Source organism: Crocodylus porosus, unplaced genomic scaffold, assembly GCF_001723895.1.
Source record: "Crocodylus porosus isolate Cpor-Errol unplaced genomic scaffold, CroPor_comp1, whole genome shotgun sequence".
Lineage (NCBI taxonomy): Eukaryota > Metazoa > Chordata > Crocodylia > Crocodylidae > Crocodylus > Crocodylus porosus.
Window position 1 is genome coordinate 47,175,944 of NW_017728906.1, and position 16,841 is coordinate 47,192,784.

General features: G+C 40.5%; 1 protein-coding gene across 13 annotated transcripts in view; it reads left to right on the forward strand.

Annotated features, from left to right (window-relative positions):
• Positions 1–16,841, forward strand: part of CASK (calcium/calmodulin dependent serine protein kinase) — a 387,068-nt gene that overhangs the window by 241,917 nt on the left and 128,310 nt on the right. For 7 of the 13 annotated variants that reach the window (XM_019529070.1, XM_019529074.1, XM_019529076.1 and 4 more), the window contains 4 exons: positions 689–876; positions 5,175–5,297; positions 6,832–6,915; positions 13,176–13,275. In XM_019529070.1, the coding sequence (XP_019384615.1) occupies positions 689–876; positions 5,175–5,297; positions 6,832–6,915; positions 13,176–13,275 (495 nt within the window). The remainder of the gene's footprint in view (positions 1–688; positions 877–5,174; positions 5,298–6,831; positions 6,916–13,175; positions 13,276–16,841) is intronic. The other 6 variants (XM_019529071.1, XM_019529075.1, XM_019529077.1 and 3 more) reach the window with 1 other exon arrangement.

Genomic DNA, 16,841 nt, shown 5'->3' on the forward strand with positions numbered 1-16,841 from the left:
CCCCGATCCAGGAAGCATTAGTTGCTGAGCCGGACAAGCACGGGGGTGCCCCTCAGCATGCTTACTAGTAGACCTGGAAGTAGACCAAAAGTGCTTCTGGTACACTTCGAGGTCTGCTGCTGAGTGCACTGGGGGACACCCCTTCTCCCCCACGCTCCTGTGGGACGCTCCATCTACCCCACCATCACAGCATTGACGAGCCACCTGATACCTAGAGGTATGTAGGAAAAAAACAGAACAGAAAAGAGACAGAGAGACATTGCAATTCTTACTTGGTGTTTTTTTAAATCAGATTTGAGAAACTTTGGGTAAAATATTTAAGAGGGAGTAGTACAGTTTCTCCTCATATCTGTTTTGTGATTAAATAAAGATCTTTAATTTCCAAAGTTTAATGAAGCCTCTCACAACTTTTAAATAACTGCCATTTTATAACGTCTTTTAGGTAAATTAATATTTTACTCAATTTGTAGATGGGTAAATCAAGGTACAAAATTAGTTCAATCTGACACATTTCACAAATATTGAATATGTTTAGAAGGTGGACAAAATGTTTCAAAACAGTTTTATTGAAAGATTCATCACAAATTCAACTTTTTAACTTAATGTACATTCATTCCTTTTCTATTAACTTTATTTTCATGTTTGAAATGTACCACTTTGACTCAGTTTTGCTTCTCTTTCCATTTAGGACGGGTAGGAACACCTCATTTTATGGCTCCAGAAGTGGTTAAAAGAGAGCCTTACGGGAAGCCTGTAGATGTGTGGGGTTGTGGAGTGATCCTTTTTATTCTACTAAGTGGTTGTTTGCCTTTTTATGGAACCAAGGAACGATTGTTTGAAGGCATTATTAAAGGAAAATACAAGGTAAATGACAGTGTACGTGATCACTTTTTCAGTTATTTAAAACGTCTATGAAAATTTGTGCAAGTTGTTTTCAGTGTGTAGCCTACCTGAATACCATTGCAAAGTTCTACCTGAGCAAGCACTGTCGTTTCAAAGAAGGATAATGCCAGCAGTACTGACCCATTTGTCCGTGTCGTATATGTACTTAACATTTATATTCAGCTTAAGCAATTAAATTAGCATCAGCATACAGCCCTGGATTTCTGTACTGGTTCCAGTGAGAATACTTCTATTCTTAAGTCCTTTTTAAGATTGAGACCTCACTACATAATATGTATTCTCTAATAGGTACATAGGTTGATAGAGAGAAAATTCTGCGTAATACCTAGTATGTCTATATGAAAAGCTTATTACATTTGTTTGAATTTTCAATATAAATGTCATAGCTAATGTTAATACCAAACATTAAAATATTTGGTTACTTTAGCAAAAATGGTATTGCACTCATTTCTTTTTAATGTCTGTTATACCAGATGCACAAAAAAAACCCAGGGAACAACTGTCTAGACTTCAGAACTGTAGAAAAGGAGCTCAGGGTTATACTGGATCACAAGCTGAATGTTCTGAAACAGTTTTATGCTATTTAGCCATGTAGCGTGCTGGAATGTATTAACAGGAGTGTTGTAAGCAAGTTGTAGGAAATGTTCTTCCATTCTGTTCCACAGTGGGTAGACTTTATCCGAAAAACTTTCTCCCCAGTCTTGGGCCCTGTACTTCATAGAAGATAGAGGCTGCACCTGAAAACAATCACAGTGAGAACAAAAGATTCTAGAGAACAACATATATGAGAAAAAGTTAGAAGAACTGGGATTATTTAGTCTGGAGAATAGAAGACAGAGGAGGGTAGACTGTGTAACATCCTTCAGATACATAGATGTTTTTTAAAAAGAATGGCTATCATTCTTTTGTTTTCTCTGTACAGACCAAGAAATGATGGACTTAAAATTGCAACAAGAGAGGTATAGGTTAGCTTAGTGTTTCCCAACCTTTTCCATCCCACAGTACACCGGGGGCGGGGGGTGCAGTAAGCGGCCAAACGCACAGCGGAGGTGGGTATTGGTGCAGGCTTGGCCAGGGCGAGGTGGTGGCACTGGCTGTAGCCAACTCCCCCCCCCCCGCGAGATTGTGGCACACCTGGAAGTTGGGAAATGCTGGAAGAACATTCTACCTGTAAAATTTCTATCAGTAGAAGTTTTTAAATGCAAATTAGGCAGACCTTTGTCTAGGATGATTTATAGACAAATAATCCTACTTTGAGAAGGGGCTTGGACTAGATAACATTGAGGCCCCCCTTCTGCCATGTTTTTTTAATGATTCCAAATGATAAGCTATGAAAGCACTGATAACTGCTTAATAAGAAACTACAGCGAATTGTGAACAAACTACAGTCCGTGCACGATACATGTTTCACAGCACTCTTCAGCATCATGGGAACACAAAGCTATCATTTAGCTAGTTCTGCTCATTTGTATATTCCAGAATCACTCTGTATATTAACAAGTGGTAAGAGTATTACACAAAATGTTGCCATAGGCATTCTTTGTAGAAAAGAACAAAGATCCACTAATGCGGTGGTACTCAACCTTTTTTCCCAGCGCGACAGATAGTGGTTCTGATCCAGCATCCGGGGTCAGCACAGCAGGCACCATCCAGCCATGTGGGGGAGGGAGGGGTGCTTCACCCAGGCCCATAAGAAGGGGGGTGGAGATGCATGATCTAGTGGGGGTGGGAGGGGTGAAGGCAGCATGGCTTGGCTCCATCTCGGCTCCATGGGGGAAAGGGGACGCAGCCTGAGCTCATGGGGGGGAAGAGGGCCCAGCTTGGCTCCAAGTAGGCACACGGGGTTTGGGGTTTGGTAATTTTGTAGGAGAGGGTGGCCATTAATGGCCACTGCTCTTCTGCTGTCAAGTTTCCTGACACAGATGCAATGGCTCTGCAGGTCACATTTGACCCATGTGCTGGAGGTTGAGCACACCTCCACTAAAATGTCAGTGTCCAGTATCTTTGTGAAATATTGATGTTACTGTACTCCGGTAGAAGAAAAGCCAAAAAGCCAGGTAGAGGCTACCGTTGCATCCTTCGCTTATCTATATTTCAGGCATAGGAACAGTACATGTCAGGGTATGGGCAAATGCATCAGTAGTGCAACTGGGGCAAGGTGAGTGGGGCATCTCCCTTGGGCACCAAAAAATTACAAAGGGCACTAGAATCACCCCTGGGGTCTTGGCCCTATGCTGCCTCTGCTGCTACCCACTGCCCTGCCGTAGGAGTAGGGCAGGGCAGTGCAACACCAAGTACTCATATCTGGGGTGCAAGTGGAGCAAGCAGAATGGGGGCCTCACACTCCCCACCCCTGGGAACCTTTGCCCAGAGCAGGCACAGCCTTGTGCCTAATATACATGTAATTGGGGCGGTGGGGGTGCGAGGGAGAATAGGGCACTTAAGGACAGCTCCCAAGGAGCCCAGCTGTGGAGCTGCTGCTGCCAGAGCAGAGCCAATGCTGCTACAGCAGTAGCAGTAGCCCAGAAAGGCAGTCCTTCCATTCCCCTCACCCAGAGCCCCCTACTCCAAGAGCACAAGAAGCTCACAAAGTGGCTTCAGAAGGGGAGGGGGAGCTGCTGCTCAAGAGCATGCAGCAGCTGTTCCACTGTAACTGTGGATCCCATATGTATGAGCCTGTAACCATGTAAGTGTAGCAAAAGCACTACAACTTTAACTTTGCTTTATCTGTGGTCAGTGTTGGTGCAATTAGGTCTCACTTGTACCTCTGGAAGCTCATGCGCAGACATGCAACAGAACAGCCAGTGGACACTCCTGAGCAACAGCTCCCCCTCCCTATTTGAAGCCGCTTCAAGTGTATGTGCATTCTACCAGGAGCCTCTGCATTATAATAGTTACTACTATGTGATACTGAGACCTTGAAATTGCCTTTGATATTATGCTGCAGTTTCTTTAAAGGTGTAAAATATCCTGTAAAAATTCCTGCTTCCACGTTCAAGGTTTTTAAACAGAGAATTTGTGTGTAGCATGAGCTTGCAGGGGTACAAGTGAGAGCTAAATCATACCAACTTGGACCCCAAGTAAAGCAAGGTTAAAGTTGTAGTGCTTTTACTACATTTACATGGTTACAGGCTTATACACATATAACAGTTACAGTGAAACAGCTGCTGCATGCAAATTGGGAATTTTCTTAAACTCCCAGAAATTTCTCAGAACTTGAAAATTAACTTTCTCTTTCTTTCACAACCATCAAAGGTTGTAACTGGTAGCCAAGACCTTGTCTCTGCTAACTCCAGGGTTCCTTTTCTGTTCCTGTTTCCACAGTAGCATGTCCACTCGGTGAATATAGCAGGGGTTTCAAAATACAGGCTTACCCTTGCCTTATTTTCATCATAGCTAAAAGTAAAAAAGCTGCCTAATGAGAACTGTTAATGCTAGCTTTCAAGGGTAAATAAGTATGCCTACAGCTAAACTGAAGTACAGTTAAAAACTTGTTTGTTTTTTTTAAATGAAAATCGATCACTTTCACTCTCTTTAAATGATCCCGGTTCTATTTGGCCAAGTTTTAACTGATTTTATTTTTTCCTTGATTTATATGGTACCTAGAATAATTAAAATGGCACTGTACAAAGAAAACATAAAATTATAATTAAATTAAAATTTGTATCAAAGTACCCTAAAGGAATAATCATGTGTAAACTTGCTTAATTGATCATGATCATATTTGATATGGTCCCTTTGAATAATTAAAGGCACAAGTTTGAATCCACTCAAAAAATGTGATTGTACCATGCATTGCCTTGCTGTGTTGTTGCTTACTAACAGCACATCCATTCTGACTATAACATCTATAAAAATGGCACAAAAATATAAATTGTGGGGAGAGGTGGGTTTAGTGATTGACGTACCAAATGTGCTTTCATCTCTGAGTGATCAAACTGTGCAGCTTCTGTGCCAGACTGAGGGATAAATTTCATCCCATCATGCATTTCGCTATCAGACAAACCCTGATTACTTTTGCTTTGTGCAGGGATGGGTGAATTTTCCCTGCAGAAAATATAGCATAGATGGAAGAATTATATCTTAATATCAGTCATACTAGCTGTACAATTTTTTAATGTCCTATGTGTACATTTTTTAAAAATTTGATATAACACTTCTTTGTATGTTTGTAGACATAATATTGACAAGAGTACCAGTACCTTACACCTCTACTGCTCACTGAGACAAAACTGTGCTTTGATACTTTGTTTTTCTTCACTTATAACCAGATGAATCCTAGGCAATGGAGCCATATCTCTGAAAGTGCCAAAGACCTGGTACGCCGCATGCTAATGCTGGACCCAGCTGAAAGGATAACAGTTTATGAGGCACTGAATCATCCTTGGCTGAAGGTAATAAAAGTAGCAGGGTAGCATATCAAAAGTTTCATGTCCTTAGAAATAATGAAGGGTTGATTTTTTTTTTTTTTTTTTTTGCTTGTGCTCTTCAAATTATACATCAGGTTTTAAGAACACAGATGCTTATTTACGTGCTTTACCTTGGTGGGACCCAAGTGATTGGGACCTTGCTGACTTGAGCCCCTCATGTCTACAGGAGTAGAATTGTTTCTTATGGGCCACGGGGGGGGGGTGTTAAGGTGCAGACAGTTGTGCTAAGTAGAAGAAAGGAGAACAGCACAGTCCAGCTGGGACCATGTAGCGTAGAGTTCAGACCAGCCAGAGCAGGAACTGCACCTCACACAGCACCTGCTCCAGCCAGTCAAGGACCCGCACTGCACTCGATGCCTTCAGGCACCCCATGTAGCACAGGTCCCAGATGGGCTGAAGTGGACACTGTCTGTGACACCATTGCCAGAACAGGCACCTCCTGTGGTGCAGTCCCATTGGGATGAGTATACCATATGCAGCATTAACACTTGCTTCTGCCTTTCTGGGATCTGCACTATGTGCCCCTGGCTGGACTGTACCAGGTGTTTCAGCTGCTTCAGGATCTGCACCACAAGCAGCACAGGTCTGAGACTGGCTGAAATGAGAACCAGTATGCTGAGGAAGGAGAGAGGGGGTCTGTGGACCCAATTCAGCCTGTGGACCAGCCCCACACCATTCATTCAGTCCGCGGGGCCAGATGAGTTTGACAGCCATGCTTAATTGTAAATTTATAGTATTGAAGAAAGGAACCTGCAGTTACACAGATCACTATATGTTACCAGAATGAATATTTGCGTCATAATTACTTTCTATTTAAATTATGAAAGTATTAATGTATGAAAGCAACTACAGTACATTATATTTTAACCACTTAATTTTAAAATCAAACAGTTAAGAAAAATATTTGTCTCTGCTTTGTGGTCCACATTGCATACAATGAGGTGTTTTTAAAAGACTTGTGTGATTGCTCCTATCTAGTCTTATTAATGACATTCTGAAATACTTAAGACAAAACAAGAATGCTTATGCATATATTGATCTGCATAGTGCCACTAGCTTTAACTTTGAATCAGAGTGCCTTTTCCCCCTAAGACTGCCTTTTAAAACTTATAATTTCTGATATGGTATAGATATCTTTTTACTCATACTGTGTGTTCTATTCTTGAGTTCAAAACTTTCTATTACAATAAATATAAATAAAATACAACATAAAGGCTGCAGAACTCATTGGTGTCCCAAATTATTTTACTTGAATTCTTTTGTAATTCTTCATTTTAAGAAACCATCGTGCTTTTTTTTTGTTTTGTTTTGTTTTTGGTGTCTTTTTTTTGCCCATTCTGGAATCCAAGCACTTCAGCTTGTATCAAAAGCTTCTTTGAGGCTTCCTTCTATTGAATCAATTCCCAACTTCTTTTATGATTATTTATTGTGTACTCTTGGCTAATTTCTTAATGTTTTATATTGGAATACTTTAATAAGAGTGCTTAATTTTTTTAAGGAGAGAGATCGCTATGCATACAAGATCCACCTCCCAGAAACAGTAGAACAACTGAGAAAATTCAATGCAAGAAGGAAACTAAAGGTAAAATGAATCTGACATTAAGACATGTAATTGTAGTAACTTGAATTTTTATAGCTTTTTAATTTTTAAAATATAAAGAAAATCTAATACCAGATTCTGTTTGAATGAAACTTTGTGTAAGTATCAGAGACCCCATTTATCTACAAATGATGAAACAGCAGGAGTTGAAATTAATGCCAGCAGTGCTTTAATTTGTTTCAGTGTCATACCAAAGTCACTAATCATCTCATTTTGGTCTTCTGGTTTCACTTGAAGTTGAGTGTTTATAAAATTAAATCAGTCCAAAATATAAAGTTTGAAATATTAATTTAGTCCAGTGATCATTGGTTTATTGTTCTGCATCTGTTTGAAATGGTGTAATTGGCTAAAATCAGATTATCTTGTCCTGAATCAAGATAAGATATTGGGACAAACACAAACCAGCTATACTGTAAGAGAAATTAGAAAAACGCATCTGTCTGAAGATCTCTCATTGGCAGCCACTGATCTCAGGAGACCATGGAGGTTGTGCCTTTGGTAGCTTACCACAGTTTCTTGAGTGGCTGAGGAGTCCAGTGCACGACAAGCAGATCCTCCAGCAAGTTACACATACAAACTCGATTGAACTTGCACCAGCATGCCAAGTACTTTCTTGTCTTGCTTGCCTCTGACACCACTTCCCTATCTCGTCATCAAAACCCCGAAGTCTGCAAATTCCCACAAATATTTATTAGTCTAACACTTTTTTCAGTATACAATTGTTAGGCTCTGAGGTAGAAGATTTATTTATTGGTCCATCTCTTCTTTAGTCTTTGAAGTTGGACTAAGAGTACTTTTTCATGGTGGGGAAGGAATTGTTTTTTTCTTTTTCCTAATAAATTCTAAGCATAACTTTTAAACTATGAAAACTATTACTGCAGTCTGTTTTGGTCCTTTAGAGCATTAACCAGTTTACAAAATTCTGTCTTTCATGTGCCAGAGTATATTTTAATTTTTAATATTAAATTTTAGTTGTGATGTTGTATGTTTCATGTCCTCAGTTGTATCAGGACATGAAACATCAGGTGTATCAGGACAACAAAAGAATAAACATCTGTCTGTCTTTAACCAACATGAAATAAGGAAGTCCACGATAAGGTGTTCATAAAGGATATAATGATTCTCTTTGGTTTTCTGGGGGTAGGTTGTACTTCTTCACAAAGGGGTACTTTCAGATATGTCCCCTAAGCTTTTAGTTGCATATAGGAGCAATTTCCAGTTTTATGGGAAAGAATGCTGCCATTCTGTGAAAACACTACATAGTTTCCATTCAGAATCATCATACAGGAAGGGTTTCAACTTGAACCTTGTCTAGGTTCACCAAAAGATTCAAGAACTCATTTATCAAGCCATGCCAAGTTTTACCATTTGTAACAAAATCCACAGTCAGATGAATTTTTACTTTTGGGGGGAAATCTGTACCTGAGTAACAAGTGGGAATGAATTAAAGGTCATGCTTCTTGATAGATTAATAATTTCCATCGAGGCTTAAATATGATATGGAAGTGCATTTTTAAACACACCTTACCATACCTATACTACTTCTTCCCAGATCTATGAGCCACTGTCTAGTATTATCACTCAATGTGTGGATTCCATTTACCCCATCTGTGCATTTGTAAAGATTGCAGATTTTAATTAAATGCTGTGCTGTTTGTTGAGCGTTGCATTCAAACGGGACAGTCCAAGATGTTCATCTTGTGAAGTGGTATTTTGAAGCATCCGTATCTGGGTCTCACGCTGTTCAGCTTGACCCATGCTTCTCTGTCAAGGTTGTACCCAGTGGGGTTCTTGTTTGGTGTTGGTATAAAATACTGTAGAAATAGATCTGACCTTTACCAGCGGTTGGCCTACTCCGTTATGGTCCATAAGATTGATTCAGCATCCCCATTCTTTTCCAGGAGCTTCATGTACAAACAATTTCTGACATTTAAGCCTCTTAAGCCTCCATCAGTTTGCATCTTCAGTTAAGAGTTGGAGCAGGTGATTTTCATCATCTCTTGCCTATATTGGGAGTAGTAATGCTAGGATATGTCTTCTATATCACTTGGCTTAGTGCTCAAGAGTACAAGGAGTATGTTAAGTTGTGCAGCCTGTTGTGAGTCTCAGTGCAGTTAAGTAGTGTCAGGCTTTTTAATGTGACAACTTCTGCATCATAGAAGAGCACAATATTCTGCAGGGACATATACCATTGCAAGGGCAGTGGTTCTGAGCACTTTGAAGTTGACACCCCATGGTGTTCTGGCTAAACATCTTAAGGCAGCTGCTACCTGTGCAGAGATGTTACTGCTAACCTTCTGAATATGATGTCTGTAGGTGAGGGAACAGTCTAATGCGACTCCTAGGTAGGTTGGAGTAATACTCATGGGGAAGGATGTGGTTGCCTACTCTTGATAGTCAGTGTGGTTGTGGCTTGATGATTTTTCAGGTGGAAAAGTGAAAATACTGATTTAAAGTCTGAGGTATATACGTTGAAAAGTATTGTTGCTAGCATTGACCCTTGGGAGACTCCATTCTTCAGAGTTTGTATTTTGATTTTTTTTTCTCCTTGGCTGGTATTGAGTTGGAATGATCTGCTGGAGATCATGTTCATGATGAAAGCACATGGCTTACGGTCAGGTGTCATAGCAGTGTTTCTCAATCTGTGGGTCATGACCCAAAAGTGGGTCTCAAGAATATATGAAAGGGTTGTGATCAGACTTTAAAAATGGATCAACAAACTCTAAAAATGGATTCTCCTTTAAAGGAGAAAACCATGGGAAACTGTGGCTTTTCCCTTGCAGGCTGGCAGAGTCCCAGCCTCCAAGGGGTTGCTTGGGGCCTTCCCTTGGTTCTGGAGCAGTGGGTTGGGAGTGATGGGCACTGGGTTGGGAGTGTTCACTGATGCTTATAAATGGGTCCTGGTACAAAAAAGGCTGAGAAACTGTATTCTATGACAGTCAATATTTGAGGCCTTGATGCCATAGTGTCATGGGTGGCTGTGAGGTTGATAAAGACAGCACCTGTTTTCTATGTCATATGTTAGTAATGTAATTTGATCAGTGATACACTGCTTTGTTCAAAAGCCAGCTTGTTCTTTAGGGAGCTGGGAATCAATGATGTCTATTCTACTTGGGATGATGTGCACTCAATAAGTTTGTATGTAATGCAGAGTAATGAGATAGGTCTGTAGCTCTTTGGATCCTCTGATGATTTATTGGGAGTCAAAATCGTAATGCCTACACTGCCTACAAAATACTGCTTTAAACTGTATTAGTTAAAACATGTTAGCTAGTATTTTTACACTCAGTATTTTCCTGGTCAGGTCATGGTCTTGGTTTGATTCTTAAGGTTGCTCTGAAAGCAACCTTAAGCCTCTTGAACTTTGTAGATGTTCGGTACTGTATTATGCTGTTTTCCCAACACTTTGTTGTATTGTTATTCAGGAGGTTTCCTGAAACTACTCGATATTCATTGAACTTCATGTCACATAAGAAATGCCCTAGCAAAGTTGTGCCTGTGTTTTTCCCAAAATAAAAGTATCTCAGGATTGGTGTGTATGCACATCTCCCTTCTAGTCAGGATTGTGTGAGCAGCTGAAGGCAGTGCTGCTTTTCTACCATTAATTCAATGATACAGTTTCAAGATAACTACAGATATACTTCACATATCCTGAGTTAAACTGTTACTACCTCTTATTAGTGAAACTCTTTGTAGGATTTATCCCAGGACACAGCCATGGATGTCTATAAATTTTCAGTTTGCTTTTGATAAAATGGTTCATCCTAGGATAAATATGACATCTGTTTGTACCCTTAGTACTTTATTATTATCTAAATTTGGAATTCCCCACATAATATTCATTCTGGGTGCCTGACCTTAGCATATTTTCATAAAGTTATTTCTGTACCACACTATAAGAGAGTCCATTTCTGTTTTCTGACTTTTTCCAGAATTAAACATATCTTCGAACTTTAGTACTTTTTAGTTGTTGTGTAATATAATGAGTTGTTTGTTGCAACAATTAGTACTGCTCGGTGTTCCAGAATTGCAGTTGTTCTCAAAGGATGAAGACAGTTGTACCACCTTATTTGTATTACTCTATCAAAGTAATTTCCTTTTTCTTACTCTAGGGATAGACCACAACCAGCCCTACATAAGGTGCACAAGTGAGAACAAGAAAACTCAAAGAACCTTGTCTCACTTTGTGCATCCCTGCTCTGGAGGCATCACAATTGCAGTCCTTGTGCTCAAGCAGTTCAAAAACTGTTCCAGGTTGCCATCTGAAGCTTAGCCTACCCAGAGTGGGTGAGGAGAGAAGAGGTTGTAACTGCAGCTGTCCACTTTACCTGCAGCTCGTAGGGTGGAAATAGATGTTACCTTTCATCACCATTTGTGGCCCCATAAAACTGTTTATGGTGGCACAAAGGCTAAGCACACAGGTGCCCATACCTCTTGTCGCCCCACAGATAGTGGCCACAATGAAAGTGGTATCAATCAGTGTCTCTGTTTAGCAGCAGATGTCTATTTACTTTATGGCACTACAGCCTGAGCAGGTGCCTCGGGAGCTTGAGGAACCCAACGCTATGCACACCAGAATTCTTCCATGATTTTGGGCCTCATAAGCCCTAAAAGCACCTGTCTGGCTTTCCCTACTTACTGACATATGTCCCTGGAATCTTCAGGGCATGTCTCATTAAGCCTGGAAAGTGGGGGTTTCCCTGTTTACTACAGAACACCCTAGAGATTTTGGGGACATATCTCAGTAAGCAGGGAAAGCCAGGCAGGCACTCCCAGGGCTTGAGGGTCCAATCCTGCACAGAAATTCCAAGATTACACAAGACAGGGTTTTTCAAGCCCTGGGAGAATGTTGCCTGTTGTCCTGTAGCATCAATAGATGAGACGACAAGCAATGTTTCACCAACTGAAGAAAATCAGCTGTGCCAGGAGGCATCCTAGCACAGCCAATCTTCAGGAGAAACATTTGTGGATGGAGGACCAGATCCCAATCACACTCTATTACCAGTGGAGGGGAAGCATGTCAAGTAGCAAGCCAGGTGGTCCCCTGGCTGGGCATGCCAATCATCTGATCAGCACTGGCCACTTGTTCAGTCTAAGGCACAATGGGAACCAGCCACAAAGGTTTATACACATTGTTTATCACACCATTAACTGCATGAACTTGTGGTTGGGTTATTACTTACACATGATTAACTGGTTAATCACGTCCTAAGTGTTATGTCTACCAGAGGCCTAAATGTCTGCAAGGTGGATTAAGTTCTAGTCCTTAATGTATGTCTTTAGATGTTAATACTCTAGGCAGAAATCTTCATTAATCAGCCCTTGAAATTAATAAATCTGTTAAAACTAACATGTCCATAAAAGCTTAACTTTCATCTCAGATACACCAGTGTTACCAAGGAAGGAACCCCTAAAACAAATAACTAAAACTTTAAAGATGACAGCTGCTTTCAGCCGTAGTGCAAATTTGTTCTGCATATGTATATGTAGTTGATTTACTAAAAGATTCTTCTTCTTTGTGTGAGTTGTTTACATAATTAAGAAATTTGCTGTTATACTTCCATGATGCATCACAATAGGTCATCGTGCCATTTGATTGTAACAGTCCAAAAACGCAAGGGAATTTGTTTCTTTTTAAATATGACAGAGGGCTTTCTAATTTATTCCATTTTTAAAATGGTAAGAACTTTGAGGGACTACAAAATGAAGTGGGGAGTGGAGATATTTCTATCACAATAACTCATTCTCTCAGATTAGTTTAATACTCTCCTGAAGTCTGAACTAAAATGAGATCAAAGGAGACCACATCAAAGCTTGAACTTGCACGTCTGGAGCCCTAGCAAGACACCTCAACCACTCTTCCTCTGCACCCAGTGATTGCAGTGTAGTTGACTTTTAACACTGTCAGTCCCTTTCTAACCATGCAAGACAAATGGATTCCCCTGGATGGCTGCCATTGGCATGACAGATGGCACCCTGCTTTCTCATTAATTCATTCAACATGCTCATTTCTGAGTAGCCATTATCTTCTTATGAGGTTTCAAGACAATAGCTCTACCTTTGGTCTCTCAGCTTGATGTCATTTGCAGTAATGTGGCCCTGTAGATAGAGGAGAGATTTCATGTTTACTCGCTCCAACAGTGCAGGGAATCTTGGGTGCTCCCGTTCTGAGTGACTGCGAATGTTTGGAAGTATTGTGCTTCTCGGCTGCTGGTAACTTAGACTTTTTGTTTTTTATTCAGGGGGCAGTACTAGCAGCTGTATCGAGCCACAAGTTCAACTCCTTCTATGGGGATCCCCCTGAAGAGCTGCCAGACTTCTCTGAAGACCCTACCTCCTCAGGTAAATAATTTCATTGGAAGCATACTTCTCTCTCTCATTCAGTTTTTTTAACTGACTTCAGTCCTGTGCATTTGGTAATTCTCTGTCTTTCATAAAGCTGTATGTTAAGTTAGAATTGAAATGTGATGATTTCAGTAGCTTTAATGACTCGGAAAACTTTTAAAAGAATAATTTTATAGAGTGGTACAAGCCAGCCTTCTGGATTTTTATTAAGCCTAAGTGTGTCTTTATATTTATCTGTGTATGTTTCATAAGCCTGAGAGTTTCTTCAAATTGTGATTTCTGTCATTGGGTACACGTCAGATTCCCTTCTTCTAATATTTTTCATTATGTGCATCTTTATCAACTAAAATGTGTTGTTTTCCTTTTCTTAAAGAATCATGTTAAAAAAAATATTTGTACAAGACAGTTAATGATTTGTATAAATAAGCATTTTATATAACTGGAGGCAAGCAGAATTACTTGTGCTTATTGCAAATTTTCTTAAAATCTAAATAGTATTTTAAACCCAGATATTATAGCATTTATCAAAAGAGAACCTGAAAGGTTAGTTTACTAGAATAGCAGTTGGCAACGTTTCAGAGGTGCGGGTCAAAACAACCCAGTTCGGGCTTTTCCTTGCTGCCACTTCTCCCTGCCCCTGACTACAGCCCAGGCACAGCTCCCAGCCACCTCATTCCAGTGCAGGCATGGGCAAAGCCCTCTGCCACTGGAACACTGCTAAAGCCCTCTGGTGACAACAGGCTGCTGAAGTCCCCTGGCTCCATAGGCTAGACATATGTTGCTGACCCTAGAATATGTTTCAGGAACTTAATTATGTTCTGGACTGGTAGAGGAAAACAGAGGAAGTAGACTTCTTATGTATTCTGTACAGAAAATAGGTTGACATGAATTATATGTTTTTTAAAAGTATTTCCATTTAACTAACATAATGTCAGCATTTTCAAACTTGGCTACCCAAAATGCACATTTAGGGGGCAAAATAGAAAGTTTGAGAATTAGAGGTGTATGGTGCTTCAGTGAAGCCAGCAGGAACTTTGGACCAGTTATTTAGATGTATAAGGCTCCTGATAAACATTCATTTGAAGGCACAATGGGATCTGATCTCTAATCACAACAGTCATGCCTCCTGCCATGCCACATGTGCATGGCAGGAGACAATTGTGGGATCAGGGCTCAGATCCCAAACATGCCATATTGCTGATACAGGGGGAGCCCCAGATCATGATTAATTGTTTAATTGTGTCTAAAGTATGCCTGCCTGGGACCTAAATAGTCAGGATATAGGCACTTCACTTCAGGCACCTGGCTTTGATTATTCAATGTATTGCTGATGTAGCTCTTTTAGAGAGAGATCTTATTTCGGTGTTCTGACTTGGCTTTGTTTGAAGTACATTGAGAGTTTTCTTGTTTCCTGATGCTTCCTCAGTCCTGATAAAATAAGTGTATAGGGTAGTGATGACAGCTTTTCCTGTTCTGAAAGTCTAAGGTTCCTTATTTCAGTTTTCTGTCTCGATATCAACAGGATATGCCTCTTCCTCATTTGTGTGATGTGGTTGCAGACATCAGTAGATGTCACAGGCCTGGGTTTTCCCTTTTTTTTTTTCCAGCAACCATGTGTTTGGAAACTTCCGTATGTGCACTCTAGAATCTTACAGACTGGCTCTCTTGTCACCCCTTACTAACCTCTGCAAGAAGTGGCACAGTAGTTTGAATTCATGTGGGAGGGAACTAAACCAGGCTTCTGTTTCCCAAGATATCAGCTATTGATTTCTTTGGAGACTGTAACCCAAGGTTCAAGAAACATTTTTTGGGAGGAAAAATGTTCCCTGGTGCCTGGCAGCTGGTTTAAAATTTGAATTTGCTAAGCTCATAAGCTCTGATAGTTAAGGTAGAATAAACTTCCTCAGGCTTCCAGGAAAAGAGCCATAGGACAGCTTCTAGTCCCTTCAAACAGGCATAAAAATCAACTTGACCCCTTTTCCCTACCCCTGACAAAAGCACTTCAAAAGCATCAGCTGTGTTTTCAAATGTTGTAGCCTACTTATAACAATTACACTAGCTCTTAGCCCTGGCATTTTCAAAATAAGTTAATAGAATTAGGCATCAAACTGAATATCAGGTAGAGACATTGCATCTAACTCTCTTAGGTTCCTTTAATTCCCAGCCTGAATAGTTATGACTTTACATTTTACATCTGGGACGGCAGTACACATAAATATCCAATAGTATGAATGCCTAGTTAGACTTTCAGAATATCTTATCCTGTTCTCCTCTGGCTCTTGCCACAGTAGCACAAAATTTCCAGTGATTCACTAACCTCAGTCTATGATATTGCTCTTGCTCTCAGGACTCCTTGAACCTCATACCTGTGGAGTAATGGCCAGAGGTACAAGGAAACTATAATAAATAGATAATAGTCAAGCATGTGTAAGATTATGTTGGGTATTTTGCCCAAATGGTCAGGGTTGTCCAGTGAGCAAAAGCAAAACATAACTTAATCTGACAGGAATTAAAACAGATAGTCTGCTGTTTTAAAATGAAGTTTATTTCCTACCACCACTGACATCCTTTTCATTCATGGCCCCTAGATATTGCATTAGCTTGTTTTATCCATCCAGCCCAATGGACAGTGTGTAATCATCTCTCTAACAGCACATCCTTTTGGGTTGACTAGTTCCTTCCTTTACCAGCAAGGCTTCTTAAAGAGCATACTCCATCATCTTGCTTTCTGTCAAAGCTAGCAGTACAGCAGAGCTCTGCACAGTACATGGCCTGGTTTCAAATTCCAGTGTCCCTGTCGCCAACTGCTGAAGCAATTCATTTTATATCTAAAGCATTGAAGTAGCTTTCTCACTCTCACCCATCCTGAGGTTCAGTTTTACAGTCAGAGTACTGCATAGGCAAGTACTGTTAATATATGAAGACAAAAAAAATGATTCTAAGTTCAGGATTTTATTTGATACTCCACTCGTCTTATTGTTTATAAATACTCCAGGAATTTGAAATCAGTTTGTGCTAATTACATGATGCAGTACTGAAGTACAACAATCGAAATGAATTTTCTTGCATTGTGTTCAAATGTACTATGTATGTATATATGTATTATTTGTAGAGTTAGACATAGATTCATAGATGTTTGGGTCAGAAGGGACCTCAGTAGATCATTAAGTCTGACCTCCTGCCCTGGGCAGGAAAGAGCACTGGGGTCAGACAACTCCAGCCAGGTACTTGTCCAGCCTCTCTTAAAAACCCCCAAGGTAGAGGAGATCACCACCTCCTTTGGAAGCCCGTTCCAGATTCTGGCAACCCTGACCATGAAGTTCTTTCGAATGTCCAACCTAAATCTGCTCTCCATCAGTTCGTGGCCCATTTTTCCTAGTTACTCCAAGGGGTACCCTGGTAAACAGAGCATCTCCTGTTCCTTATTCCTCCCTTCCCCCCCGGTCCCCCTCCCCCAATGAATTTGTAGGCGGCCACAGGATCACCTCTCAGCCTTCTCTTGCGGAGGCTGAAGAGATCTGGGTCCCACAGTTTCTCCTCATAGGGCTTGGCCTGCAGGCCCC